At 56.4% G+C, this 27,765-nt stretch overlaps 1 protein-coding gene and 1 long non-coding RNA gene across 6 annotated transcripts; one reads left to right on the forward strand and one right to left on the reverse strand.

The window, feature by feature from the left end:
- Positions 1-1,321: 1,321 nt before the first annotated feature.
- ALDH3B1 (aldehyde dehydrogenase 3 family member B1) lies at positions 1,322-20,060 on the reverse strand. 4 transcript variants are annotated; one of them, XM_037998939.2, is made up of 12 exons: positions 19,958-20,060; positions 18,832-19,036; positions 16,675-16,741; positions 14,670-14,832; positions 11,561-11,671; positions 11,308-11,428; positions 10,946-11,031; positions 10,406-10,487; positions 8,342-8,728; positions 7,449-7,615; positions 3,837-3,936; positions 1,322-2,211 (listed from the first exon to the last, which is right to left on the reverse strand). In XM_037998939.2, the coding sequence occupies exons 4-12, from the start codon at positions 14,829-14,831 to the stop codon at positions 2,021-2,023; spliced, it is 1,407 nt and encodes a 468-aa protein (XP_037854867.2). In that variant the 5' UTR covers position 14,832; positions 16,675-16,741; positions 18,832-19,036; positions 19,958-20,060; the 3' UTR covers positions 1,322-2,020. The 4 variants fall into 4 exon arrangements, with proteins under 4 accessions (XP_037854867.2, XP_037854869.2, XP_037854868.2 ...); XM_037998941.2 differs by lacking the exon at positions 16,675-16,741; XM_037998940.2 differs by lacking the exon at positions 18,832-19,036 and having other exon boundaries at positions 19,958-20,040.
- Positions 19,802-26,781, forward strand: LOC119624433 (uncharacterized). Of its 2 annotated transcripts, XR_005240555.2 has the most exons (4): positions 19,802-20,217; positions 20,975-21,158; positions 21,551-21,673; positions 25,620-26,781. It is a non-coding gene; the product is annotated as an uncharacterized lncRNA (long non-coding RNA). The 2 variants fall into 2 exon arrangements; XR_012091199.1 differs by having other exon boundaries at positions 19,802-21,158.
- The last annotated feature ends 984 nt before the right edge of the window (positions 26,782-27,765 follow it).

The following is a 27,765-nucleotide window of genomic DNA, read 5'->3' on the forward strand; positions in this document are numbered from 1 at the left end:
TCTGGATTGATGCTCCATGGTGTGGTCTGATTGGCCAATAAGGCTGCTGAAAGAGGCGGGATTCAGAAATATCTTTCTTTTGATTGGCTAGGACAGAGCGGCGCTTGAAGTTTGTAGGGGGCAGCCATGTTGGTTTGGGTAGGCCAATAAATGAAGACTTCCGAGTCGCTGGAGGCGGGACATCCGGGGCGTGGGTTAGAAAGCGTTTGCGGTCGCCATGGGTGCAGAGACGGGGTCTGTCGAGTCTGGGTGGGGGGCGTGTGATGACGGTAATGGCGACGAGATGCTCTACCCACGCGGCCTCCTTTAATCCTCACAGCAGCCCTGTGTGGAGAAACTACAGTAACGTATTACGTTAAGGCGGGAAACTGAGGCATGGGAGTATTTAGTAACGTTCCCAGGCCGTAGAGCTTCGGTGTGCGGCCGCCTGATCCACCTGATCCGTATGACTCCCGTACTCAACCAGCCTGTGTTTCCTCCCCGCGAATTCTTTTTTTGGAGACAGTCTGGCTCTGTGGCTTAGGCTGGAATGCAATGGTGCGATCTCGGCTCACTGCAGCCTCGACCTCCTAGGCTCGGCTGATCCTCCCATCTCAACCTCCCGAGCAACTGGGACCACAGACACCTGCCACCACCAGGCCTGGCTAATTTTTGTATTTTTTGTAGAGACAGGGTCTCGCCATGTTGCCCAGGCTGGTCTGGAACTCCTGGACTCAGGCGATCCTCCTGTCTCGGCCTCAAAGTGCTGGGATTACAGTTGTGAGCCACCACACCGGGCCCGTCCCCGGGAATGCTGTGGTAGAGGGACCCGCGGATGCCCCCAGGCTGCCTGTATGTGTGTGTGTTGGGAGGGTCTGCGCTGAGAGTGGGTAGGAGTCGGGCAGGCCAGGAAGGGAAGGAGACAGAGGGCATGTCCTATGCCCATGCAGAGGGAGGATATGCACGGTAGACCAGGACGAGGACAAGGGAAGGCTCAGTGTGTGCAAAGGGGACAGTGGTTTGGGATTTGCATGCGGATGCCCAAGCCTCCAAAGGACTTGTGGGCCACAGGGAGACTCTGGGGGAGTTCAGGCTGAGGAGTGGAGAGGGCTTTGGGCTGGTCAGCAGGTGCTCAGAGGAGAGGGGCTGGCCCTGGAGAGAAGGGAGGTCTCGGGATGGTGGCCCACACCTGACCCCAGGCCTTCGCCAGGCAATTCCTGCGTGGATTCCTGCATGTATTGAGGAAATCCTGCGTCATTACATAATTGTTACCCAATGCCAGGGGCTTGGTCCAGAGTCCTGTTGCTAGCTGCACAGAAAGCAAATCACTGAGATATAAGTATTGCCAGGGAAGAAGGCTTTATTCAGGTGACATCAGCCAGAGAGACAGGAGACAAAACTCAGGTCCATCCCTGTCCCCCTCCCTGACTAAAGTTGTAGGTTGATATCGTCTGAAAAGAAAGCAGGAGCCCAGGAAGAGGAGGTGGCCCGCAGGCTGTGGGAGCTGCCTGTCATTATTGTCCAAATGTAGGTTTCTCAAGCATCCGGCTTGTTAGGAAATTGGGCCGGTTTCAGAATCATCAACTTGTTCAAAAGTGGGACTTGGTTAATTCTCTCCACTGAACAAATGGGGAAACTGAGACTCAGAGGGCAGGGATGGCCTTGGATGCAGTGATTCCATGGTGTGGCCTGAGTCAGATGCCAGGGCCCCTCGGCCACCCGCTCCACAGGAGATGGGTGGCTTAGAGGCGCCATGTCTGTCCTCTTCTCCTGAACATGGGTGGTTGGTGGGGCAGGGAGTGGGTCACTGCACTGTTTCCCATGCGTCCTGCCTCAGCTCTCGTAGTTGGGAGTGGCTGAGGGAGGAGGCTGAGGCAGGGAGAGGGAAGACCCAGGAGGGAGGAGGCAGGCGCTGCTTTGAGGAGTACCCTGGAGCTTTGGCAATCCTTTTCCTCCTCGGGCCCTGGAGCCCGGGCCCCGTCTCCACCAGCTGCAGGCGACAGCCGTCATGGTGGTCTCGGGCCTGGGCCTGGGGAGGGGCTCAGAGCAGTGTGCAGCTGCAGCCTCGGGCCTCCATGGCCACCAGCAGCACCCTTAGGCGGCGCGGCGAATGCGGCGGGTAGCGGAGGGCGTTCAGCTTCTCCATCCCCGGTCTGCGCAGGAGGCAGGCGCGATGGTGGGAGAAGGTGTCAAAGGAGAACTTGCCGTGGTACTGGCCCATCCCGCTGGCACCTGTACAGTGGCACAGAACACTGGTGGTCAGGCCCTGGGGGTCTCCCAGTCACAGACAGTGGGGCCTAGACAGGCTACTTCACCCCTCTGAGCCTCAGTTTCTCCATCTGTCTAGTAGGCTGATCATGAGGCACTGTGGGTAGCCCTGAGCTTGGCACCAGCTCAGTAAGCCTTGGGGGTACCAGGTGCCAGGCAAGATAGGCAGACTGGTCAAGGGCATGGATTCCAGAGTCAGACTGCCTGGGGTTAAACCCTGGCCCTGCTGCAAACAATCTGTGTCACTTTGGACTGTGCTTCAGTCTCCTCTGCTGTGGGGTGACAAGGGTACCTCCCTCCTAGGGTTGTGGTGGGAATTGAGGGGATGTTGAGAAACCTGGACCCAGTAGGTGCTATGTGCAAAGAGCTCTCCTCAGCGTCTAGGTCGGGAGGTAGACGAGGCCCCAGGCCAGGGCGGCCAGGGCACGGCCTGGGTGGTGTGGGGTTGGCTGGGGGGGCTTCCTGCAGTGAGTGAGCTCCAGGGATATGCAGTTAATGAGAGGAAGAGGGTGAGTGGGGGCAAGAGGGACCCAGGCTTGGGGAGCCTTAGAGGTGGGTGCCACGTGGTGTGTTAAGGAGCTGGGCAGAGCTCAGGCCGTGGGAGCAGCAGGTGGGGCAGCCGGGCTGGGGCCATAGCCACCAGGAAGAGCCGGCTCGGGGGCCTGGGAGCTGGGGGAGGCTTTCCTGAGGGAGCAGCAGGGTCAGATGTGCCCACAGACAGCCCCAGCTCTCCTCCAGGGCAGGGGAGGCGGGTTGCAGAGGCTGGGGCTGGGGAGGCAGCTAGGTGGAGTTGGGGGCAGCCACCCAAACTCGAGCCGAGCCAGGACAGCGGCACAGGCACTGTTGTGGCCCTGGCTGCCCTCCAGGAAGGGCGTGGACCCACCTGAGGCAGCTTGCCTGGCCCTGCCATCGTTCATTCTGGTGCTGAGTGTGGATGGGTGGCAGGGCTGCCTGTCACCTGCCCGGGGCCTACCGTTCACTGAGGAGGAAGTGGACTCAGAGAGGGGAGGCAGCACCTGGGCCACAGGCGTGTTGCTGGGACCATCTCTGAGGCTTCCTGACTGGCCAGGACTCTGCAGTGGCATCGGGGCGGCTCTGGGGAGTGGATGATTGACACTCATCTGGGCCTCTCAGGGTGGGGAGGAGTGGTACTGAGAGCTGGACGGGGGACGGGGTTAGAGGAGCGGCCGCCCTGGAGTAAAGGACTCCGGCGGCATTGCTGCTGAGGGGCAGACGCCAGGTCGTGCAGTTGGGGAGAAGAGCAGATAGCAGTGCAGTGGGCAGTGTGATCATGGTTGTGTGGTATTTTAAAACATTCACTAAATTGTGTGTCCGTGCAGAGATGGTCTAGAAGGTTCCACTGCAGACTTTTTTTTTTTTTTTTTCCTGATACGGGGGTCTCACTATGTTGCCCAGGTTGGACTTAGACCCTCTGGGGTGGGGAGCAGTATGCAGGTTCTGGGGTGAGGCCTCCTTGCCTGTCCCTCTACGCTGAGGTGGGGCTGGGGTGCTTTGGCGGGAATGTATGCAGGTAACACTATTGCAATTTGACCAAATGGTCACAGAAGGGCAGGGTAACAGGCACCTACCCACTCCTCCAAAAGGCAGGCTGGCCAGGGTCATGTGCATGAAGCCATCGTTCCCACAGAAGCCCCCGCTGCTGGTCTGGGTCAGCACCCGCCTGACCACCTGGGAGAGAACAGGATGTGTGTGAGGCCGCCTTGAGCCCCAGCAGGATCCTCAAGACCCAGAGCCTATTCCATGCTGGACTCTGTGACACTGATCTTGCCTCAGAAAGGGTCTGAGGCCACCATGTCAGCTGAAGGGCCTGTGATGGTACAGGTGGGGCAAGGGGTTGTGTAGCAGCCCCTCGTGGAGCTTCCAACTTGGAACATGCTTCCTGGACATCTGCTCATGGGTGGTCCGTGCTGGGGGCAAAGACTCTTAGGCGTGGGGGTAGGGGCAGGAAACCCAGTGTTGCTTGGGGACACGGAGGGTGCAGTGGCAGCAGTGCAGTGCTGGGCAGCAGGGGGGCATCCTAGGCGAGGGGTGTCATGTGCCTGCTGAGTGGAGGAACTGGGAGGGACAGAAGTTGTTCAGGTAGAGAGGGTACCCTAGACAGAGTGGCGGCTGAAGGGCTGTGTGGTGTGAGCACAGAGACATGAAGACATAATGATGTGGTCAGATTTGCACTTTAGAAACAGAAGCGTGGCCGTTGCTTGACTTAATAAAGGACCTTCTTCCTCAATCTGTAGGCTTATTTGAAGACTGAAAGGAAAAAAAGATTGGTAGACACTAAATTGTTGCTGCACAAAAGCTTCAATATATTTAGTCACAATCACCACGAGCCTCTGATCACAGCTGGGTCAGGGCTTGTCTGATGTGGGGGAAGTGGACTCCCCCCCAGTGGATTCAGATGTCACTTCATGGCATGAGACCAGCTTTACCCACAGTGGCAGTGGCAGCAGATGGAGGAGATGGAGCAGAAGGCAGCAGAGGGCATCCCAAGTAGTACGGGCAAGCCACCTTGTGCGTGACTTGTGTCTTAGGTGTGACTATGTGTCCTGGGAACAGTGCTAGGTGGTCAGAAAAGTTTGAAGCCAGATGACTCCACTGCCAAAAAGCCTCTGTAGAGTTTTCTAAAGGTAAAAGTATCCAGATGAAGCAGGGCTCCTTGGAGGAATGGCTACTTCTGGAGTTGGAGCAGGGAAGATACAAGATGAGCCTGGAGCTGCTTGTAGCACCAGAGGGGAAGGAGGTGGTCACAACCCAAGAGGCTGGAACACCTTACATGGGCTTCCGAGCCGGAGCCTCAGACAAACCACACGACCTTGGATTACAGCCCCTGGAGTCAAATAAATATACCTGAGTCCATACTGACCTAAATAAACAATTCAAGAGATGAATCTTTCTTACAGAATTCCAGGAAATAGATGTAGATACTGCCGCTAGCCAAGAATACTGTATCCAGCTAAGACTACGCTGCATAGATGAAGAAGAAATAAAGCCTTTCCCAGACAAGCAAAGCCTGGGGGAGTTTATCACTACTACATCAGTCCTGCAAGAAATGCTGAAAGGAATCTTAACATGAAAACAAGTTGATATTTGCCATAATACATACAAAAATACAAAACTCGCAGGCCCTATAAAACAATCATACGAAGGAGGAAGAGAAAGCTATCAAATGGCAATACAACAGAATTCCACCAAACCACAAACGGAATAAGAAAAGAATGTGTAAAATAACTAGATAATAACTAACAATATGATAGACCAGCATAGAGCTTAATTACCCCCACCTGGTGAGGGTGGGGTAGCCTTAGAGACTTGCTTCCGAATAAAAGAGAAACAAACAATAGTAACTTCCCAGGGAGACCCTGGCAGACACCGCCCTAACCCGGTAGTGACCTCACTTCCCCTTACTAACCACATGTGCATCTCAGGTGCCCCTGATATGGTGTGAGAGGCAGGTTCACCTCTGTGGGATTCTCTCCTAAAACCGGTAACCCTTCTTTAATCATGAGAAATACACCAGATGAGCTGAGGCTGGAGATGTTCTACAGGAGACTTGTCCAGCACTCCTCAAGCTGAGAGGCCTTTTTTTTTTTTTTTCTTTTGAGACGGAGTCTTGCTCTGTCGCCCAGGCTGGAGTGCGGTGGCTCGATCTCCGCTCGCTGCAAGCTCCACCTCCCGGGTTCACACCATTCTCCTGCCTCAGCCTCCCGAGCAGCTGGGACTACAGGCGCTGCCACCACGCCCAGCTAACTTTTTTGTATTTTTAGTAGAGACGGGGTTTTGGCCTCCCAAAGTGCTGGGATTGCAGGCGTGAGCCACTGCGCCCGGCCGAGAGGCTTATTAATGCAAGGTGGGACACTGGCTTGGATCCTGGGGCTGAAAGAGGACGTCAGTGGCAAAACTGGCAAAATTCAAATAAAGTCTGGAGTATAGCTAATAGTAAAGTACTGCTGTCACATTTTTTTTTTTTTTTTTTTTTTTTTTGGTTAGGAGATCCTTCCACCTCAACCTCCTGAGCAGCTAGCACTACAGGTGTGTCCCACTATTTGCAACTAATCTTAAAAAATGTTTCATAGAGACAGGGTTTTGCTATATTGCCAGGGCTGGTCTCAAACTCCTGGGCTCAAGCAATCCTCCCACCTCGGCCTCCCAAAGTGCTGGGATTACAGGTGTGAGCCACCGTGCCCAGCCCTGCCATCACTTTTTTAGTTTTGACCCATCAAAGCACCATTAAATGGGGAAAGTTAGGTGTGGGGTACATGGGAACTCTGTACCATTTTGGCAACTTTTCTGTAAATCTAAAAGTATTTCCCAATACAAAGTTTATTTTAAAAAAAGTTCAAGTGGCCGGGCACGGTGGCTCACACCTGTAATCCCAGCATTTTGGGAGGCCAAGGCAGGTGGATCACCTGAGGTCAGCAGTTGAAGACTAGCCTGGCCAACGTGGAGAAACCCCATCTCTACCAAAAATACAAAAAATTAGCTGGGCATAGTGGCACGCACCTGTTACCCCAGCTACACAGGAGGCTGAGGCAGGAGAATCGCTTGAACCCAGGAGGCAGAGGTTGCAGTGAGCCGAGAGTGTGCTACTGCACTCCAAGCTGGGCAATAGAGTGAGACTCCATCTCAAAAAAAAAAAAAAAAAAAAAAAAAAAAGGTTCAAGTGGAGAGAATCGAGGAACTGGCTGAGGGACGGGGAGGGTGGGTAGGGACTGCTGGTACCTCCTGGTGTTTTTTAATCTGAGGGCTCCACCCTTGGGCCTCCCAGGCTGCCTCTGCAGCTTGAGCAGGGGTGGGGGATCAGGGCTCATTCTCAGACCTGCACCTTTGGGTCATCCCTGACATGTTGCCTGTGCCTTCAGAGCCAGGCATGAGGGGTCATGTGGCCACCAGGCTCCAATGTGTAAGGAAGAACAAAGGCAGGGGCTGACCTAGAGGAAACACTGGGCCCTAGCGAAGACCCCGGGAAGCCACCCACGGAAGGCCTAGGAGAGTGGGGCCCAGACTGGGGACAGGGTTGGGGTGGGTGAGGCTCCGCTGCTTCCAGGAGAGTGGGCAGAGACAGAGCCAAGAGGACCACCATTCCAAAGTCCTGAAGCCACTGGATTTTGGTGGCCCCTCTGCTGCCACCACTTGCACTGCCCACTGCGGGTTCCTGACCCTGCCCAGCCTGGCCGCACCCCCACCTGGCTGCTGTTGGAGAAGGCGTACAGGGCCAGGGGCTTCTCCCGCCTGTTGATGAACTCAATGGCCTCGTCCACACTCCGCACGTTCACGATGGGCAGGATGGGCCCGAAGATCTCCTCCTGCATCACCGGCTCCGTCTCCTGCACGTCCACCAGCACTGTGGGGGCTGCCGGGCACCAGAGATGGCTCAGCCCCGGGGCCACAGTCAGGATCACCCCCAGGGGTGGGGGTAGAGATGGGGACAGGGCCACAGGCCAGGGCTCCAGGCCAGGATCCTAAGGTCTGACTTCCCATTGCTTCAGGCTTCGGAGTGTTTAGGGAAGAAAGTCTCCCCATAGACTCCCAGGAGGGACCCTAGGTCTTCCCCAGCCTGCTCAGGGCCTGTGGGGCCCAGAGAATCCCCTGAACTTGGTCTCACAGTCAGGGGTGATGGGATTCTTAGAACCTTGGGGTTCATGAGGCGACAGCACCCCAGAATGTTGGAGCCACAGTGTCCCGTGAGCTGCTGAGCCGTACGGCCCAGGAGACTGGGGGGCTCAGGACGGGGCCATTAGAGTTTAGAACCTGGGGATCGTGGGCTCGGAGAATCTGAGGTTGTGGCCTTTCAGGACAGCAGGTGGTGGGATGGGAGTTCATCTTAGCACGCTGGGCCCTGGAGCCCTGGGATCCGAACTCAGCGAATCCAGGGCTGAGGGACCAGAGTTTGGCCTTGTGGGGCCACAGGCTCAGAAGCACAGAGACGGAGTCACGGCACTGGAGCCACGGCTCAAGGCCGGGCTCTGACAGTGGGGCTGACTTTCAGGTGCGGGTCCAGACTCGTGGCCCAGCCGTGGGCCCTCCCGTGAGGGGGGTCTTGGCCCAGGTGGGCTGTGGTAGGGGCAGCAGGACTCACCGATGTAGCGATCACTCTCGTCACTCTGGCCCCCAATGGCCACGTGGCCGCAGCCCAGCAGTGCCCGCAGCCGCTGGAACTGTTTCTGGTTGATGATGCGGCCCAGGTTTGGGGAGCTCTGGGGGTCGTCGCCATAGAAACGGGTGATGGTGCTCTGCAGGGCGGGCAGCAGCCTCTCCTGCATCTCGGGGCTGCACAGGACGTAGTCGGGGGCCACGCAGGTCTGGCCGGCGTTGAAGTAGCGGAACCAGGCCACGCGGTTGGCCACGGTCTGGGGGTCGCAGTTGTCGTCCACGTAGCAGGGGTTCTTGCCCCCCAGCTCCAGGGTGACAGGTGTCAGGTGCTTGGCGGCAGCAGTCATGACAATCTTGCCCACACGAGGGCTCCCTGGGTGTGGAAGGAAACCAGAGTGGCCGTTCAGTGACCTAGGTCAGGCGGGATGGCCCAGCCCCGGGCCCCGCTCCTCCCTGGAGAGGTGTTGGAGTCAGCGGGCACCATCCCTCGCCTGGCCTTTCCTTGTTCCTCACTGCCACCCTGCAGCCCAGGGCCCTGCTCATCCCTCACCAGGACCAGCCGCTAAGCACAGAGTCTCAGGAGGGAATGGTGCGTGGCCGCTATTGGCCCCCAGGGTCCCCCTCCTGAGCCAAACCCTTTGGCTCCTCCCGCCTCTGCTTCTGACCCTGGCTTACCCTGCAGGGGACTCTTTGCAAAATGCTGCATGGAACCCCTCCATCTCCTCTGGAAACGTCAGGGATCCCTGATCAACCAAGGCTGGAGTCCAGCTCTGTCTGTGGCTTTCAGGTCTCTCTTCTCTAAACCTAAACCTGGAAGTTCTGCCACATGCCCAGCCCTTTTTTTCTGACCCTTGAGGTGGCCTGGCCCAGGCTGATGCAGGCGTCCCCATGTCCTGCCTGGCTTGGCCTCGCCTCTCCTCTGTGCTGGCCTCTGAGAGCCCAGCAGTCTCCCCATGCACTCAGCCTTCTCTGCCCTAGCCCTGTCTGGGCCTCAAGGCCTCCTCCCCAGACCTGACTCTCGGACCACGCTGCTGTGTCTGTGGGGATGGCCCTGGCATTTCTCCCCCTTGTGGTCAAGGATTAAAGCCAGCAGGAGCCACTGTCCCTTCTCTACTCTCACCCCTGCCCCATCCTGGGCACAGTGCTTCCTGGGCTCTGTGCTTCCTTCCGGGCCTCCTCCTGTCTTTGCTGGGAGGTGGCCTGTTCAATCCTGCCGAGCCCGTCCCCATGACTGCCTCGACCTGCAAGGCACAGACTCGCCTGCCAGCACCACTGTCTTCCTCCCCCTCCCTCTGCCCCTCACTAGCTCAAAAACTCGAGGCTGGGTTTTTGTGGTGGCTCATGCCTGTGATCCCTGCAATTTAGGATGCCAAGACAGGAGGATTGGTTGAGGCCAAGAGTTCGAGACCAGCCTGGGCAACATAGTGAGATTCTGTCTTTACTAAAAATACAAAACATTAGCCGGGCATGGTGGTACATGCCTATCATCCCAGCTACTTGGGAAGCTGAGGCATAAGCATCACTTGAACCCGGGAGGCGCAGGGGTTGCACTGAGCCAAGATTGGGCCAAGATTGTGCCACTGCCTGGGTGACAGAGCAAGGCTCTGTCTCAAAAAAAAAAGGAGTGACCTCTAGCATGGATTTCACCAAGGGCTTGTATGCACATTCCAGCCTGTCCCCATCCTGGCCACAAGGGTGACCCTGGGCAGGACGCTGAGGCCTAGTCCCTCATCTGCCTGCAGAAAGGGCTGTGGGCACCAGTAGGGTGGTGTCTAAGAGCCTGGGGGCAGTGGGGTCACATATGAGGGTCTGGGGGCAGTGGGGGCAGAGGCTGTGGTTCCTGAGGCTGTGGTTGGCACGGTGGGCTGGCCCTGGACATAGGACTCCATCCCTTCCTAAGGGGTCTGGGGATCCAGGACTGCTCCCAGCCTGGTCCGGAGAGAGGAGAATTCGGTCTCCCTTGTGGACTCCCAGATTGAGGGACAGGACCCCTGAGCATGGGGCTGTCCTCCCCGACCCCAGCCTGGCCCGACCCTCGTCCCGGCCTCACCTGTGAAGAAGATGTAGTCGAACCTGTGCTCCAGCAGCTGCCCCGTCTCCTGGGGCCCCCCCAGCACCACAGCAAAGCAGCTCTGCAAGGCGCGATAGGCGAGGCTCCCTCTGGGACCCCAGCTCCGAGATCCCAGGGAGGAGCCTGCACTGCCTGGACCCTGCCCTGCCTCCGCCCCGTCTGGCCTGACCCAGCCAGGACTCTAGGAGGGTTGGGTGGAGGCAAAGTGGGGAGCAGGGAGCTCCCCAAGGTTGCCTGGCATTGGTAGGCCCAGCTTGGAGTCCGGCTGGCGCTGGAGGGACTGATGCCAGGGCCAGGTGGAGGCAGACACGGGACCGCTGGGCAACAGGCTGCCCTCGCTGCTCCTCAGAGGGAAAGTGAGGCTGAGAGGGGCGGTGACTTGGTCAAGTTTACACAACTCAGAAGAGGCAGAATTGAGGTGGGGACTTGGGTCTGACCGACAGGCCCTTCCATGTCAGGGGCTGCCCAGCCCTTGAGCCCCGCCTGTTCCCACTCCACCTGCCTGGCAGCCCTGCTCACCTCGTCCAGGTATCGGGGCAGCACTTCGGCCAGGACCTTCTCCATGCTCTTGCTAATCTCTGATGGCTTCAGCACCACGCAGTTCCCTGCAGGGCAGCGCAGGGAGAGAGCTGGGGGAGGCGTAGCCCGCTCCTGGTCTCCACACACCTGCAGGGCAGGCATCGGCCTCACCCACTTTCAGATGCAGAACCTGGTTCAGAAAGGTGACATGATGGGCCCAGGGCCACACAGCCCGGGTACGGTGGACCAGACAGTCTTCTTTGTCACCTGGGCCGGTTCCCCCATGTCCTCCTGGGATCCATGGGTGGCCCTGAGACCCCGAGCGGGGAAGGGTGGCCAGAAGGGGCAGGCCCAGCTCTCACCTGCAGCGAGGGCACCCACGAGGGGCACCAGCGTCAGGTTCAGGGGATAGTTCCAGGGCGCAATGATGAGGACCAGGCCAAAGGGCTCCTTCCGGATGAAGGCGGAGTCCAGCTGTGTGGCCTGGGCGGGGAGCCGGGGATGAAATTAAGCGCTCAGCACCCCGACCCCTTGGCAACCAGCTCCATCCAGAGGGGCCACCCTGTGGGAGCAAATATCCCCTGAGCCCCGCCCGCCCCAGCCCGACCAGCTCACCAGGTTCTTGGGCACATGCTCGTCCTTCATCCAGGCCCGGAGGTTCCTGAGGGCCAAGGTGATCTCGCCCTGGCTGATGGCAACCTCAGACAGCTCCGACTCGAAGGCCGACTGTGGGAAGTGGGTGGGGTCAGGGTGGGCCAGGAGTCCCAGAGTCAGCAGGAGGGTACAGCCTCCTCCAGGCAGGGCCTGCTTCCACAACTCATTCATTCATTTTCATTCGTTCACTCACTCACTCCATGTTCAGTGCGTGCTTCCTGTCTGAGGTGCTGTCTCTGCAAAACGGAGGGACCTGCCCTGGGGCCGACCTTGCAGGGGGTAGTCGGTCCATGTGAAGGTGAGAACACTGACAGCTCCATTAGGATGTGGCTGTGCTAGGGAAAGCACGGAGCAGGGCAGGGGTGGAGACTGCTGGAGCGTGTGGCTGTGCACAGGTGTGCACATGTATACATCCAATGTGTGTGTGCTGTTTTTACAAAGTGGCCAGTACAGGTCTCCAGGCGGCGGTCACATTTGAGCAGTGACCTGAAGGCAAGGAAGGAGCAAGTCGTGGGTACTGGGAGGCGGCATACTGTGGGCAGAGGCCCTGGCAGCTGCAAAGACCCTGAGGTGGCTGTGAGCTTGCTCTGCTCCTGTTTAGCAAGAAGAGGAGTGGGCAAGGTGAGGGGGCCAGGTGGCTGGGCAAGGGACTCCTGAGAAGAGCAGGGATGGGATCTGACTTAGGTTTGTTTTTTTTTTTTAATTTTTAATGTAAAAAAAAGTTTAGTTTTTGAATTTTTGCAGAGATAGTGTCTTGCTATGTTGCCCAGGTGGGTCTTGAACTCCTGGCCTCAAGCAATCCTCCCACCTCGGCCTCCCAAAGAGCAGGGTGGAGATTGGCCTGCAGGGGACACAGGCACAGCCACCCCTAGGTAAATGCTGTCAGTTCCCACAGCCCAGGGGCCAGGGCCACTGTCAGGCTTCTAAGCAGGAGTGAGGAGATCCGAATCAATAGGGACATTGTCCTGCTCTCGACTAGCCAGTATGCCCTGCCCTCTGCACCCCAAGGGAGGAGAAATCAGGCAGGCAGCAGGCCGCAGGCCGCTGGAGAACAAGTCAGGGACACCGGGCCAGGCTATCTCCCTGCCTGAGGTTATGGGGTGCAGGCTCTCCCGGGTCAGGGCAGAGGGGGTGCTGGATGGGCCGGAGGACCAGCGAAGCCCAGAGAAGGGGATGCCCTGCCTGAGGTCACTCAGCAAACCAGGGGCAAGGCCAGGGTTACAGCTGGCTTCCACCCAAGAGGGAGGAAGACGCCACGTGCACCAGCACCTCCCAGCCACTGAGGACTTTCCCACAGCCTGTGCTCTGGCCCCATGAGCCTGGTGGCCTGCCCGTCACACCTCCTAGGTCACCTGGGACCTGACTTTGGGAGACTGGGCTATTTTGAGCCAGGTTCAAACTCTGGCTCTGCTCTTCCTGGCTGCTTGCCCTTGGGCAAGAACGCGCTCTCTGAGACTCGTCTGGGGGCCGCTGGGTGTGTGGTTGTCCAGCCAGATTCACCAAGGGGTTAACTGAGAGGGTGCACGTGACGCTGGGCAGATGCTGCCTGCTGAGGATGGGGACAGGGGGCTGACCAGGGCCAGAGAGAGAGACCAGGTTGAATGTTCTGGGCTACTGCTCCCTTTGTAGGGCCCTGCTCCTGCACCTGGGATGGGAAGGCAGGAGGCAGAATCTGAGCCGAAGGGAGAAAAGGGACCAGAGAGATGTCAGGTCAAGTCTCATGAAGGCAGGTAGGTGGCCGGTGGCAGAAGCTCAGTGGTGGCGGGGGAGTCTGTCCCCAGGGAACCCAATGGGCTAGGGGAAGGTCTGGACACTATGGCCTTCGAGGCAAAGGGAGGAGACATTTTGTCCAGAGAATAGGAGCCGGGGGCAGCCCCTGGGACAGATGTCCTGAGGCAGGGGCAGGTGTCCTGAGGCAGGGGCAGGCCAGGCCCTGATGGGTAAGGGGCTGGGGGAAGTGTGTTTCTCGGGGTTCTGCCTTGGCTGCTACTGGGATTGGGAGGGGCTGAGGCCCCAGGCCTTCGGGGTCCAGACAGAGGCCACGATGCCTGCTGTACCCAGAGAGAAGCCCAAGACCTCATAGCCTGTGAGGTCCTAGCTAGTGTGGCCCGTGCCCCGGGCCTCGCCTTTGTTGCCTCTTCCTCTCCCACTCCCCACAGCCAAGCTGGCCTCCTTGCTGCTCCTCAAGCAGAAACGCCCAGCACCTCTTGCCTCAGGGCCTTTGCACATGCTGTGCCTGCTGCCATCTCCCCAGCGTCCATGGGGAGCCTCCCCCTCCATCTTCATGTCTCTGCTCTAAGGCCGCTTTCTCAGAGAAACCTTCCCTGACCCCCACATATAAAACAGCACCCTGATCCTGGCCCCTCTCTCCCCTTCACCCTGGCTGTGTCTCCAGGGCACATATTTCAACCCAACATGCTGTGTAATTATTATTATTATTATTATTTTTGAGATAGAGTCTCACTGTGTTGCCCAGGCTGGAGTGCAGTGATGTGACCTCAGCTCACGGCAACCTCCACCTCCCAGGTTCAAGCGATTTTCATGCCTCAACCTCCTGAGTAGCTGGGATGACAGGTGCCCACCACCACATCCAGCTAATTTTTGTATTGTTAGCAGAGACGGGGTTTCGCCATGTTGGTCAGGCTGGTCTTGAACTCCTGGCCTCAAGTGATCTGCCCACCTTGGCCTCCCAAAGTGCTGGGACTACAGGCGTAAGCCACTGCGCCCGGCCTCGCTGTGCAATTATTTATTTGCTGTTTTTTTTGTCTCGGACAGAAGGTCAGCTTCGTAGGTGTGGGAACTTTGTTTTATTCTCTGCTGTATATCCAGAGCCTAGAACAGTACCTGGCACATAGTACCTGGCACATAGTAGGTGCTCAGCAAATAGTTGCTACATGAATACAGAAATGAGTGACTGGATGAATGTGCAAGAGCAGCTCTGGCCTAGGGGAGGAGCTGCTTTCAACTCCCCTTCGTGGAGGGCGCAGCTGCCTTCATCCTCCTCTGTCCCAGCTGCCCTCCATGTCCCCCTGCCCCTGGTGCACCCTCTCATACCCCAACCCCAGCCCACCTTGTGCAGGTCCTGGGCCAGCGCGTCATGCAGAAGCTGCTTGTTTTCGTGCAGGAAGCGGCCCAGGCCTCGGAGCTGCGCAGCCCGGAACTCAGCCGACCGCGTGCGCCCCGTGTGGAAGGCCTCCCGCAGCCGCTGCAGTGTGTCCTCAAAGGGGTCCATCCTGCCAGATGGGGCGGCATGAACTGGGTGGCCAGGGCTGCCCCTCCTTCACAGGCACCACCCAGCCACCCCAGGGTCTGGGCACCCCTGACCTGCCTGCACCCACAGGGGCTTGCAGACACCTCTACCTTACACACACACAGGGACCCACTCAGATGGCCCCAGGGGGACTGAGGCTGCCTGCGACCCCTTACCCCCAACAGTGAACATTCCCAGACACACATGAAGCCCCTCGCACCACTCCAGGCCCCTCTGCCATGGACCTGGAGGCGGCTGAAGGACTGGATGTGGGCTTGGGGACAGCTGTTCCACCACAGCCCCCCGAGGGTGAGCAGCAGGCTGAGCGCCACGCTTCTTCCTGCTGCACAGAAATTAACCCCAAGCCATGGCCTCTGCCCTGCCCTGATGCCCCTCCTGGAGGCGGGGTGGCCTCACCCCTGCCAGCCTGAATGGAGTAAGCAGGAGCTTGATGAGTAGAGGGGGTATCCCACCCACTGCCACCATGGCCACCACCTTGGAGCACTCCAGACACAGAATTGTCCATCTTCCCCTGTCCCCAGCCGGGGGGCACTGCCCAGGGAGGCCAGGCCAGTGGGCAATAGCCTCTTCTCCCTGTGCCTGAGCTTCTGCAGGAAGAGGGAGAACACCTCGGGCCTCCTAGAGGCCCTGCTGTCCACCCCGCCGGGGCTGTGGTGCTGGGAGGCGGAAACAGCTGTGGGGGAGAGGATCGGGGGTGGGAGAGGGCGTTCCTGCCTCCATGCTGGTGCCAGCCAGGGCTGGCAGGCAGGGTAGGGGCCTAGACATTCCCCCGAGCCCTGCCTGTTTACTTGAAACTTGAAGTTCGTCGGAGGAGCGCTCTGGTGCACTCGTTCCTCGGCCTGGTGCCAAGGACCCGTGGGGACCCTTTCCTCCTTCCCTCTCTGAGTCCCTTTCCTCCAGATCTCAGCTTGGTCGATGCTTCCTCCAGGCAGCCCACCCAGATTATGCCCTCATCCACTGTCACAGTGGCCCCTTGACTCTGCTCCCCACCGTTCTGAGTTTTGCTATGTGATAAACGTCTGGTTACACTCTACCCACCTCCCAACCCTGTCCACATCCCTCTTATTTCCCCCTCATTAGACTGGGAGCAGGCCCCTCTGTGCCTACTTATTTGAGACCTAGTGCTCGAAGCCTGTCATGTTACTAGTGTGATGATGGCACCTGCCAGCTGATAATGAGACCACACAGTCCGTTCTGAGCCCAGGGCCCAGCATCAGTGAGCACAAGGCTGTGGGTGATTATTAAGTGGCCACCTTGAGGGCGGGACCTGCTTCGATCTGCAGGATGGCCCTGCTGGACCAGTGTGCCGCTGACAGCCGGGTAGGGAGACCCAGGCCAGCCCTCAGCTGGAGTGATTGGGGGGCGGGGGCAGGCAGGCTGAACCCACCATCTTCCTGCTCTGACTGGGAGAAGCTGGGCAGCTGCCCGCACACAGGACAGGCACCATGGTCCCCATAGGCGATGGCCCGTTACGGGAGCAGGACTGAGAGACCCAGGAGCCAAGAACGAGCCTCTCGAGCCACCATCAGGCCCATCTCCGGGCTCTGCCTCTTACTGGTTGTGGGACATTGGGCAAGTAACTCACCTTCTCTGCCTCAGTTTCCTCATCTGTGAAATGGGGATGCTAATGGCACCTGGTGTCATTGTGAGGATTAAATGACATGACGCTGCATAAAATGTTTGCTGTTGTGCCCACAGAAAGTACTCGACAAAGGTCAGCTCTGGGTGTTCTGCTAAGTAGCCTGCAAATATTTATCTCCCCCAACTCCGCACTCTCCTGGGTCATTCTCCATTCTACTCTCACCTTCAGACTTCTGCCGATGGTCAAAGGCAAACCACGCCTGCACCTCTCTCGCCCTTTGTAAGAATCTCTGCAGAAACCACAAAAATGCAAGGCACGTAATGTGAATGGTGGACTGTGGGCTGGGAGCTCTGCGAGGGATGGAGTTCTGCATGGAACATTCCAGAACCCTCCTAGCAACACTGAAACCAACCCGCCAGGGCCGCAGGACACATCTCTCCCACAGGGCAACCAGCCCTGGCATTGCCCCTACGGGTCACTCACTCTGGACTGAGGCCCCCAGGGAGTGCCCAGCAGGGGACAGGGAGCTGGGCAGGACCCTCGCAAGTGGAGAAGCCAAGGCTGCCTTCTGCCTGAGATCGGGGGATCCTGGGCCTGTGACCCACCGAGGGTGCCGGACAGCCATTGTGGTCACACAGAATAGGGAACTCCTACATCAGGCACTGGGCTGGCGGCCCCCAAGCCCACCCCGCGGCGCCTCTCCCACAGTGTGAGGTCATAAGGAAGTTGCGTGTGATCCCCGTGCCTGCCCTGACTCATTTCACCACCACGGCTGCCTACTGAGGGGCCGCTGTTCACCCCACTGAAGGAGATGGAGGCTGAGGCTCAGAGAGGGCTAGAGCTTGCCTGATGCCACCCAGCTCCTCACACTGGAAAACCCAAATCCAGAAGAGCAGAAGGCTACCCACCCCGGCTCCCACCTCCCTCATAGTCCCCTGGGGATGGGCAGCCAAGTCCTTGGGGGAAGGGACACTGGGTTGGGGCCTGGACAGCAGACCCAGGGCCGGGTGGACTCCGGCAGGCCGGCTGTGGGAGGGGTGCCCAGTGAGGGGAGGTGTCTTGCTGTTTGGATTCCATTTCCTTGGCCTCCCTCCTCACCGTTGCTGCCACTCCCCGCAGTGCTTGGGTTGTGGGGTCTAAGACCACCTCTTGCCTCCTGGGGCTGAGCCACTGAGGTCCGGGGGCTGATGGGCCCAAGGGTCTCTGGGGCATGGCCCCCCATCACAGGTTGAGGCACATCTGGCCCAGACCTACAGCTTCTGGGGTGGGGGGGAGTTGCCACATCATTTGGTGATGAAGACAGTGGCTCTGTTTCCTCTGGCCTGGGGGCCGGGGCAGGACCAGCCACTTCCCCCCAAGGCCGCAGGCCTCTAAAAGCAATACTCAGGTGCCCACACGCTGGGTGTTCGCTGCAGGTGCCCACAGGCTCTGGGAACAGAGCGGGCAGGAACGGGGACAACATATCACAGGGAGTGAATGGCTGGCCAAGCCGCTGCCCCCAGCCTCACAGCAGGGATCGTCCTGCTGAGGGACCATCCCTGGGCAGAGACCCCCCTGCTCATTCACACCCCGGCCCATCAAGTGGGTGGATTCCAAAGAAACGGAGGCTCTACCCGTTCTCTCATTCTTTCTGCCTCAGTTTCCTCATCTATACCATGGGCCTTCTAAGAGCATCCTGTAAGCACGGTATGGTCTGGGGGCCCAATGACCTGGGTTCAAACTGCAGCAACTGCGTGTGAGTGGGGATACCTTGGACAGGTTGCTTGACCTCTTTGTATTCACTTTTCCCGTCTGTAAAATGGGGCACTGACTGTAGCCCCCACACCACTGTCGAGAGAATTCAAGCACTGGGAGCCCGGGAAGTGCTCAGTGTCCATGGAGGACGGACGTACAGGGGAGGGCTGGGGGCAGCCTCTCTATAGAGGGGCCTGAAGAGACCTTGATCCAGGGTGGGTGCTGGGAAGACACAGACATCACCCTGAGACCCAACTGGGGACAGTGATGCGGTGACAGAGGGACTGAACATGGTGAGTAGAGGGCCTGGGGGGACCCCCATCAGGGCAGCCAGAAGGCGAGGATCACCAGGTCAGCTTCAGGGGACCCACAGGCCCAATACCACAGGGTCTCCGATTCTGATCTCCTGCAGTTTAGCTTCCTTCAACAAACATGATGAGAGGCTATGGTTTGACCTGAGTTCCTGTACTAGGCCCCAACAGACAAGACCGAACCAAAATGGAGGCACTTATGCCAAACACCACGTCTTCAAACTGAAGCTTTAAGGAAGCAGATAGAGCCCAAAACAACAGACAAGTTTCTCCAGGAAGCAGGAGATTCCAGTCCACATGGGCTGGCGGCATCAGGAAGTCCCCTCTGTCTTACCCCTTAGAAAACAGCTGTCTGCAGTGACCCGGTGTCTGCAGCGACCCGGTGTCTGCGGTGACCCAGTGTCTGCGGTGACCCGGTGTCTGCGGCGACCTGGTGTCTGCAGTGACCCGGTGTCTGCGGTGACCCAGTGTCTACGGCGACCCGGTGTCTGCGGCGACCTGGTGTCTGCAGTGACCCGGTGTCTGCGGTGACCCTGTGTCTGCAGCGACCCAGTGTTAGGTAGTTTGGTGTTTCCTATTTTTCTGTTTCCTCCTTCTTGCCCTACGAACCCCCTGTTCCGCCACAGCCTGGTGGGAAGTCTCATTCCATTTTGTAGAATGCAGGCTGCCCAGATTCATGAATCATGAATAGAAGCCAATTTGATCTATAACTAAATGTGTTGTCATTTTGTCTTTTGATGGCCTTAAGCTGGATTTTCATGAGGTCTCCCAAAGCTTGGCAGCCCCTCCCTTCCATGGGGTCCTTGGGGAGCCAGGGACCAGCGCATCCCCGCGTTTGTGGCTTGGGCCGACCCAACCCTGGGCCACAAAGCGGCTGAGCAGCCCCGGCTCCCTGCTGGGGCACAGTTCCCGGGATGAGAAGGGCCTCCTGCAGGCAGGGCGGGGCTGGCTACTCCTTCCTTGGACCCTGACAAAGTCCATTGCTAAGAACAATTCTTTCCCAGAGTCATTCATCGCCACGTCCCCGCATCAGTGCTGGGCATGCAGGCTGGTGCCCAGGAAACAGCTGTTGCTGGAAGAGATACTTGACCCCCTGCAGGGAAGGACGGCACAGTCCTTCCTGGGGCAGCTGGGCCCAGAACTGGTCCCTTGGTTCCCTTGGAGGGTGCCCGGGAACCCCAGGAACAGGAGGCGGTGGCAGCCCAGCTCGGACAACGGAAGGGTGCCTGCTAGCCAGTGGGGTGCCCGGGACTTCGCTGCCACTCCCCAGCCCTGCCTCTCCTCCTTCTGCTTTCTCCCCCAGCAGGCAGGCAGATGAGCTCAGCCAGGACATGGCGGCCCCTGAGTGCAGCTGCCTGTGGCTAGGCCCGCCTGGGCTGCCTGCAACCCACAGTTGCTGAGCTGGACTCTGGCCCTGACTGCTGGCCCACTACAGCCCCAGCCTCCCCAGAATACTGTACCTGAGGCTCTGCCAAGCTGCCCTTCCTCCTGGCTGTCTCACTCTGCCTGGCAGCCCTGCTGTTAAGAAATGTCCAACGCAGGGCCAGCCCCCGGGAGGCGGAGTTGCCCTGGCCTCGTGCCTGACTCTGGCTCTGGGCGGGCTGGAGGCTGCAAGCCGAGATTTCACCACCACCTCCCTCAGGGGTCTCGACATCTCCTCCCAGACCACAGAGAAGGAGTCAACGCCCAGAGGGCGCCAGGCTAGAGCCACACAGCAGGGGTGAGCTCCGAGCTGAGGGCCAGCCTGAGGACAAGGAGTGGGGCAGTGGCCCTGGGAATCCTGGTGTGGGGAGGGGAACTATCATTGTATCAATTATATTATATTATAATATTAGTGGAATGTTATATTCTGTGGCCCAGAATAGCAAGGAAGTCTCTACCCCCACTCCCAGCCTTCCCTCGATGTCTCCCTAAAGAAGGAGACCACTACTACTCCTGCTGCCCTCCTCCCACCACCTTGCCTGGTTTACAAGACAGGAGGAAAGAGAGAAAGCAAAAAGTTAGAAAAAACAGAAGTAAGAGAAATAGCCAGAAGACCTTGGCGCCACCACCTGGCCCTGGTAGTTTAAAAAAGTAATAATAGCAACATCAACCCCTGACCTAAACTACTTGTGTTATCTGTAAATTCAGACATTGTATGAAAAAGCATTGTAAAACTTTCCGCTCTGTTAGCTGATGCACGTAGCCGCTAATCACATTCCCCACACTTGCTCCATTTATCACAACCCTTTCATGTGGACCCCTTAAAGTTGGAAGCCTTTAAAAAGGCCGAGAATTTCTTTTTCTGGGAGCTTGGCTCTTAAGACACAAGTCTGCTGACGCTCCCAGCTGAATAAACCTCTTCCTTCTTTAATCTGGTGTTTGAGGAATTTTGTCTGTGGCTCGTCCCACTACATTTCTTGGTTCCCTGACTGGGAAGCAAGGTGATTAATGGGTGTTCAAGGCAGCCCCTTAGGCAGCTTATGCCTGCCCTGTAGAGCATCCCTGTGGGGGACTCCAGCCAGCTTGAGCGATTCGGATCCTGAGAGCGCTCCCGGGTACGCATTGGCCCCGGTAGGATGCCTTGTCAGAGTAGCGCACAGCAGGCCCCCGTGGAGGATCAACGCAGTGGCTGAACATGGGGAAGGAACTGGCACTTGGAGTCCGGACATTTGAAACACGGTAAGACAGGTCTTGGGAACTTGCCCACTCCATCTGAGTGGAAGCGTGGCCCGACCACCCACAGGGTGCCTTTGTTGGCACTTTGGGTTTTGTTTTGATTTTGACTTGGCTTAAATTGCTTGACGAACAGGTGTGCCTTTAACAACACTTTGGTTTTAGTTTTGATTTTGATTTAGTGTGAATTAGACGAGTGAGTAACATTTTACCCTTTCCTCCTTGTAGTGTGAATGTTGTTTCGTCTTGAGAGAAAAACAGGTCAGACACAAAATAAGCCCACTCCGCTAGGAACTATGTTAAAAAAAAATCAAAAAAAAAAAGAAAAAAAATAAGAGAAAAGTCATCAAAACATCAAAACTTACTCTATTTTTGTTTGTTTGTTTTTTGTTTTTTAGAGACGGAGTCTCGCTCTATTGCCCTAGCTGGAGTGTGTTGGCATGATCTCTGCTCACTGCAAGCTCCCCTCCCAGGTTCACACCATTCTTCTGCCTCAGCCACCCGAATAGCTGGGACTACAGGTGCCCACCAACATACCCGGCTAATTTTTGTATTTATAGTAGAGACGGGATTTCACCATGTTAGCCAGGATGGTCTCGATCTCCTGACCTCATGATCTGCCTGCCTTGGCCTCCCAAAGTACTGGGATTACAGGCATGAGCCACCACGCTCAGCCAAAACTTACTCTATTAAAATGCATGTTATGAAAGGTTTTGGAGGGGGTTATAGAGTTAAGTTAACCCCTGTCCTCCCCCAAAGAGGCTGAGAACTCTCTGTGAATTAGAATTGCCCTCTTTTGGTGTTGGATAGCCGACGGAAGGTATAGGCAGGGAACAATTGGCAATGTATTTAAGGTGGTGACAAGAGTCAGAGGACAGCCAGTGGACCCAGATCAATTCCTTTATATTAACTCATAGTTAAATATAATATAAACAAAAACCAGCATAAATCCAGCCCTGTTTAACAGCTTATTGCAAAAGAAAAAAAAAAAAAAAGCTGAAAGTGAAAGTAAGATCAGTTTCGCCAGTAGACACAGAGTTAAAAGGAGAGTCCCAGGAACAGCAAGAGAAGTCAGTTTTGTAGGAGCCGCCAGAGGTAACAGAAATTTTTTTCTCCATATGTCCCAGCCTACCCCTCTTTACCGAGGCCAACAGCCCTCCCAGAAATGAGATTCAGGAGCTAACACGCCCCAGGTCTCACCTCCAAGGGGAAGATCGGAGCCTTGAGAGGCCAGGAAAGGAAGTCAAGATAGTCAAGCGGGCCGTCTCAGATCTGGCCGTCCTCAAGCTATGTAAATGCCTCTCAGGGACACACGAGGACCTATCTATTATGATGACCAAGCCCATGTCCGGGGACAGGGGCAATAGACTTTCATCTATCAGCCCTTTTCTTTTTTTCTTTTTGAGATGGAGTCTTGCACTGTCACCCAGGCTGGAGTGCAGTGGCGTGATCTTGGCTCACTGCAAGCTCCTCCTCCCGGGTTCACTCCATTCTCCTGCCTCAGCCTCCCAAGTAGCTGGGACTACAGGCGCCCACCACCATGCCTGGCTAATTTTTTTTTTTTTTTTTTTGGAGACGAAGTCTCGCTCTGTCACTCAGGCTGGAGTGCATTGGCTCCATCTCTGCTCACTGCAAGCTCCGCCTCCTGGGTTCAGGCCATTCTGCCTCAGCCTCCCAAGTAGCTGGGACTACAGGCGCCTGCCACCAGGCCCAGCTAATTTTTTGTATTTTCAGTAGAGACAGGGTTTCACCATGTTAGCCAGGATGGTCTCGAACTCCTGACCTCATGATCCACCTGCCTTGGCCTCCCAAAGTGCTGGGATTGCAGGCGTGAGCCACTGCGCCTGGCCTATCAGCCCTTTTCAACCACTAAACTGGAAACACCCTGAATCCGCCACCTTGCTCCTGGTATCAGAGAGTCCTGTCAAGCATGACTGTGCAGAGGTGTTGGACTCAGTTTACTCTGGCAAACCTGACCTCCGGGACCAGTCTTGGGCGTCAGCAGACTGGGAGCTGTATGTGGACGGGAGCAGCTTCATCAACCCACAAGGAGAGAGAGATGCAGAATATGCGATGGTAACCCTGGACACTGTCGTTAAAGCCAGATCGTTGCCCCAGGAAATACTTCAGCCCAGAAAGCGGAGCTCATTGCTTTAATCCGGGCCTTAGAACTCAGTGAAGGTAAGACTGTAAACATTTACACTGACTCTCGGTATGCCTGTTTAACCCTCCAAGTGCATGGAGTATTATATAAAGAAAAGGGCCTGCTGAACTCTGGCAAAAAGGACAAAAAGGACCCAGAGAACGCAACTCATTTTCAGCGTTTGCAGAGGTACCGAGAGGCACTTCTGCAGAAGCTAAGAGTTGGTAAAAAGAAAGCCATTAATATAAGAAAAATTTCAGGGCCAGGCGTGGTGGCTCATGCCTGTAATCCCAGCACTTTGGGAGGCCGAGGCAGGCAGATCACGAGGTCAGAAGATCAAGACCATCCTGGCTAATGCAGTGAAACCCCGTCTCTACTAAAAATACAAAAAATTAGCCGGGCCTGGTGGCAGGGGCCTGTAGTCCCAGCTACTTGGGAGGCTGAGGCAGGAGAATGGCGTGAATCCGGGAAGCAGAGCTTGCAGTAAGCCGAGATTGAGCCACTGCACTCCAACCTGGCGACAGAGCGAGACTCTGTCTCAAAAAAAATTAAAAAAAAGAAAAATTTCAGAAGTGCTTCAAGGAACTGACAAGAGCCTAAGTCAGTTTTGTAAGAGACTCCATGAAGCATTCTGGCTTTACACCCCATTTAACTCTGAGGCTGCTGAACATCGCATATGGTGATTACTGCATTTGTAAGGCAAGCCCAGGGTAACATCAAGCGGAAGTTGCAGGCGTGAATACCACCCAGTCTGTAAAAGTGGCCACCAACGTGTATGTTAACTGTGACCAGGGAACAAGACGGGAAAGAGCAAAAGCAACAAGCATGGTGGCTAGGCACGCCAAATTTTAAATCCCTCTCCCCAGCCCAGTTCCATCTAAAAAAAAAGAAAAAGGGAGGCTAAAGACCGGTGCCAGGAGAAGAGCAAAAGAAAAACAAGACTAAGAGTAAGTGTAAAAAAAGGAAATCAAAAGGAAATAGAAGAGACAGACAGCAGTGCGTGAGGGCAGGGCCCATGCCGTTGCCTGGCCCCGCCAGCTGGATGTGGGAGCAGAAAAACTAAGAAAAAAAGAAAAAAGGAAAGTAAATTCAAGGCTTAAAGAAAAAAAGCCAATCTGTTGGCAACAGCTCTTATAAAAAAAAATTAACAATGTGAGAGGACCTGGATGGAGATGCAGACGTGGAAGAAGTCAAGTTAGGCAAGGATTCAAGAGCTGGACAAGGCTAGAGAAAGATTAATGTGCCAGATACAAAAAGAAAGAAAACTAGAAAGATAAATGTTCAGAAGGCAATGAGGGAAATGGCCAAGGCTGCAAGACAAAGAGGCCATCGGCCAAGGGCTGCCGCACCTTGGAGGAACCAAATTCTGACCTGATCAGGCTGGCAGAAGCTGAAGGACGTGAGGAATAGGACAGACCCGGCACCTTCTCATTAGGCTCCCAGGAGCCCACGGTCACATTAGAAGTTAAAGGTGGCAGGATTCGGCCATATCTGGATTCCAGTTTCTCACCGATGGCTAAGCCACTAGATGGAGTTACAAAAGGGGCAGAAAACGAACCCCTCCTCTGGGAAACGGAACAGGAGAAGGAGCCCTGCCTTGTGAAAACTTGCTTGTAGACTTTACAGAACTGCCCCATGCCGGAGGCTGTCGGTACATGCTAGTGCTTGTTTGCACCTTTTCAGGATAAGTTAAAGCTTTCCCCACGAGGACACAAAAAGTACAAGAAGTGACTAAAGCACTGTTAAAAGACATTATCCCCAGGTGTAGACTGCCTCTAACTTTAAAGTCAGACAATAGGCCGGCATCTGTAGCTAAAATAGTGCAAGATTTAACAGGACTGTCAAAAATCAAATGGAAGAGACACACAGCCTATCGGCTGCAAAGTTCAGGAGAAGGTGGAATGCGTGAACCAGACACTTAAGCAGCTACTGAAGAAATATTGCCGGGAAATTCATTTAAGGTAGAATCAGGTTTCTGCCTATGGTCCTCCTCCGAGTCAGGTGCACCCCCACCAAACAAACTGAGGATTTGCCCTATAAGATTTTGTTCGGTCGGCCATCCCCACATCATAGGTCAAATTAAAGGTGACCTCCAAGAACTAGGGGGATTAACCTTAAGAAACAAATGCAGGCTTTAAGAATTGCCAAAGTGTTCATAATTAGGTACATAAAAATGCCTATCAGCCTGACACCCCTTTAAATCTAGTGACTCTGTTTAAGTTAAAAAGTAAAATCTAATTTCTCTAAGACCCACATAGGATAGGCCCTGTACGAAAATCTTGTCCACTCCCACTGCTGTTAAACTTGCATGTGTTGTGTCTTAGATTCATCACAGTCAGCTAACACTGGCAGCTCAGGACAAGTAGACCAGCCAGCAGGACGCAGATCATCCAATCCAGCTGATCCTGAGACGAGACCAAGCTGCTGCTGAGCACAACAGCCCTGCTCTGGTCACTCTGCAGGCTGACCAGTTTACACACGGCTGAAGCTTGAGGACTTGTCAAGCAAGTCACCTTCCCCACGCTTGCTCGATTTATCATGACCCTTTCATGTGGACCCCTTAAAGTTGTAAGCCTTTAAAAAGGCCAAGAATTTATTTTTCAGGGAGCTGAGTTCTTAAGATGCAAGTCTGCCGATGCTCCTGGCTGAATAAACCTCTTCCTTCTTTAATCCAGTGTCTGAGGAGTTTTGTCTGTGGTTCGTCCTGCTACATCCTACCCAAGACTCAGTTTCCCCTTCTGCAAAACAAGTCACACCCAAAGGTGGCTGGAGTCTAGAAATACCATCTCAGGGACCACACCTCATGCCTGCTCCTCTCCCAGCGCCCTGTGCTTCTATGTCCCTCCACATCACCCCACGGGCCACCCCATTCATAGAGCCTGTCTTCCCCCAGATCTAACATTTTACAAACGAGGAATTGGGGGTAGAAGGGGTGGGATGTAAACATGGGGGGTGTGTGTGGCAGGGCTTCTCGCTCCAGAGCTGGGTCTGCACCCATCCTGGATGTCCCCTCTGCCTCCCGGGAGGAGTGCCTCCCTCTCTGCTTAGGACCGTGGTCGTGATGCCACGGTCACCTTGGTGGTTCCTGTAGTCTCGATCCTCCTCAGGTTTAGCACAGGCCAAAGCCTGTCCCTGCCTGCCCCCAGCCTGCCCCGGATACACCTGTCTGAGCCAGCACCCTGCAGGGATGATGCACAAGCTGCTGTGGATGTGGACAGGCAGGGGACAGGGTGACAGGTGTGGGGGAGGATCCTCCTCCCCTTCCTGGGCCTGCCGCTGCTGCCATCTCCCTGGTGCCCTGGGTCTCCGTGGCTCCTGGCCCTGGGGCCTCTGGGCCAACCTGGCACCCGGGAGGTGCTCATCACGGCCCCCACCCGCCAGCTCCCTGCCTACCTGGGAGGGCGGTGAGGTCTTCTGGACCACGCCCACACTGGTGGCCTGTGAGGATTTAGATAGGGTAGCAGTGAGGGACTGCAAAGCCCCCGTCCTCTGTGTGGGATGGAGCCCCCAGCTACTGCCAGTCACGTGGCTCAGCATGTGACAGCCCAGCCCTGCCATTCTCTGGAGCTCAGCCAGATCGAGCAGGTGCCAGGCAGGGCTGGGCAGAGGCTGAGTCTGTACATCTCAGCTGGGAGTGAGGCCCAGAGAGGGCAGCCACTGGTCTAAGGCCACACAGCAAATCAGGGACCCATCTTGGTGGGTACTGGCAGGTGGGAGGGGTGTTTCAGGATCCCGAGGGCCCCCTCCCTGGCCAGGGAGCTGTCAAGGAATTCCCCCCAACTCACAGGGGCTGAACTTGTCATGAATGCAGGAGCAACTGGGAAGAGGCCCCTGAAGAGACCTATCCTCCTGGGACAGGAGGGCTGGGCCCTCCCCAGTCTGGGTTGGGTGCCCCTCACTACTCCTCAAAGCTTCAGAGGCTCAGTGGGGCCTGGGAGTCCCGTCCTTGTTGAGGGGAGCCCAGGGTAAAAGGGGAACCCTCTGCGTACAGCACCAGGAGGATTCATTCTCTAAGCCAGCTCTGGGGTGAGGGGGCTCTGCCAAGGCCCAGGCCAGCCAGGTGGGGCGGATGGAGGGGAGCTCAGGGATCTGGGCCAGACAGCTGCAGCCCCACCTGCCCTGCCTCCTCCTCGCTGGGCTGACGCTTCCCCTCTTTGGGTCTCGGAGTTCCCATGTGAGAATCGGGCTGACTAAGTCCCGGGGGCATCTGTGGGTGAATGAGAGGGTTCGGTGGGCACGTACCTCGGCGCCCGGCATGGAGGGCGTTAAGTGTGAAGTCTGGGCTTAAATCCTGGTTCTGTCACTTACCTGTGTGACCTAGGTTAGCGTCTTAACCCCCCGTGCCTCTGCCTTCCCATCTATAAAATGGGATGTGTAAGAAGAACGTACCCAAGTGATTGTGAGACCGAAACAAGTCATTCCATGCACGTGGGCCTGGAATTGTGACCACTCCAAGTGCCCCTGCCCCTC

The sequence above is a fragment of the Chlorocebus sabaeus genome, chromosome 1 (assembly GCF_047675955.1).
Source record: "Chlorocebus sabaeus isolate Y175 chromosome 1, mChlSab1.0.hap1, whole genome shotgun sequence".
Taxonomy (NCBI): Eukaryota; Metazoa; Chordata; class Mammalia; order Primates; family Cercopithecidae; genus Chlorocebus; species Chlorocebus sabaeus.

Coding starts and splice junctions, on each gene's coding strand:
- ALDH3B1 (XM_037998941.2), bottom strand. CDS start 14,831: ATGGACCCCTTTGAGGACACACTGCAGCGGCTGCGGGAGGCCTTCCAC. Junction 11,429..11,560: donor AGCATGTGCCCAAGAACCTG/GTGAGCTGGTCG, acceptor CTCCCCGCCCAG/GCCACACAGCTGGACTCCGC. Junction 2,212..3,836: donor CCTGCCTTTTGGAGGAGTGG/GTAGGTGCCTGT, acceptor GCCACTGTACAG/GTGCCAGCGGGATGGGCCAG.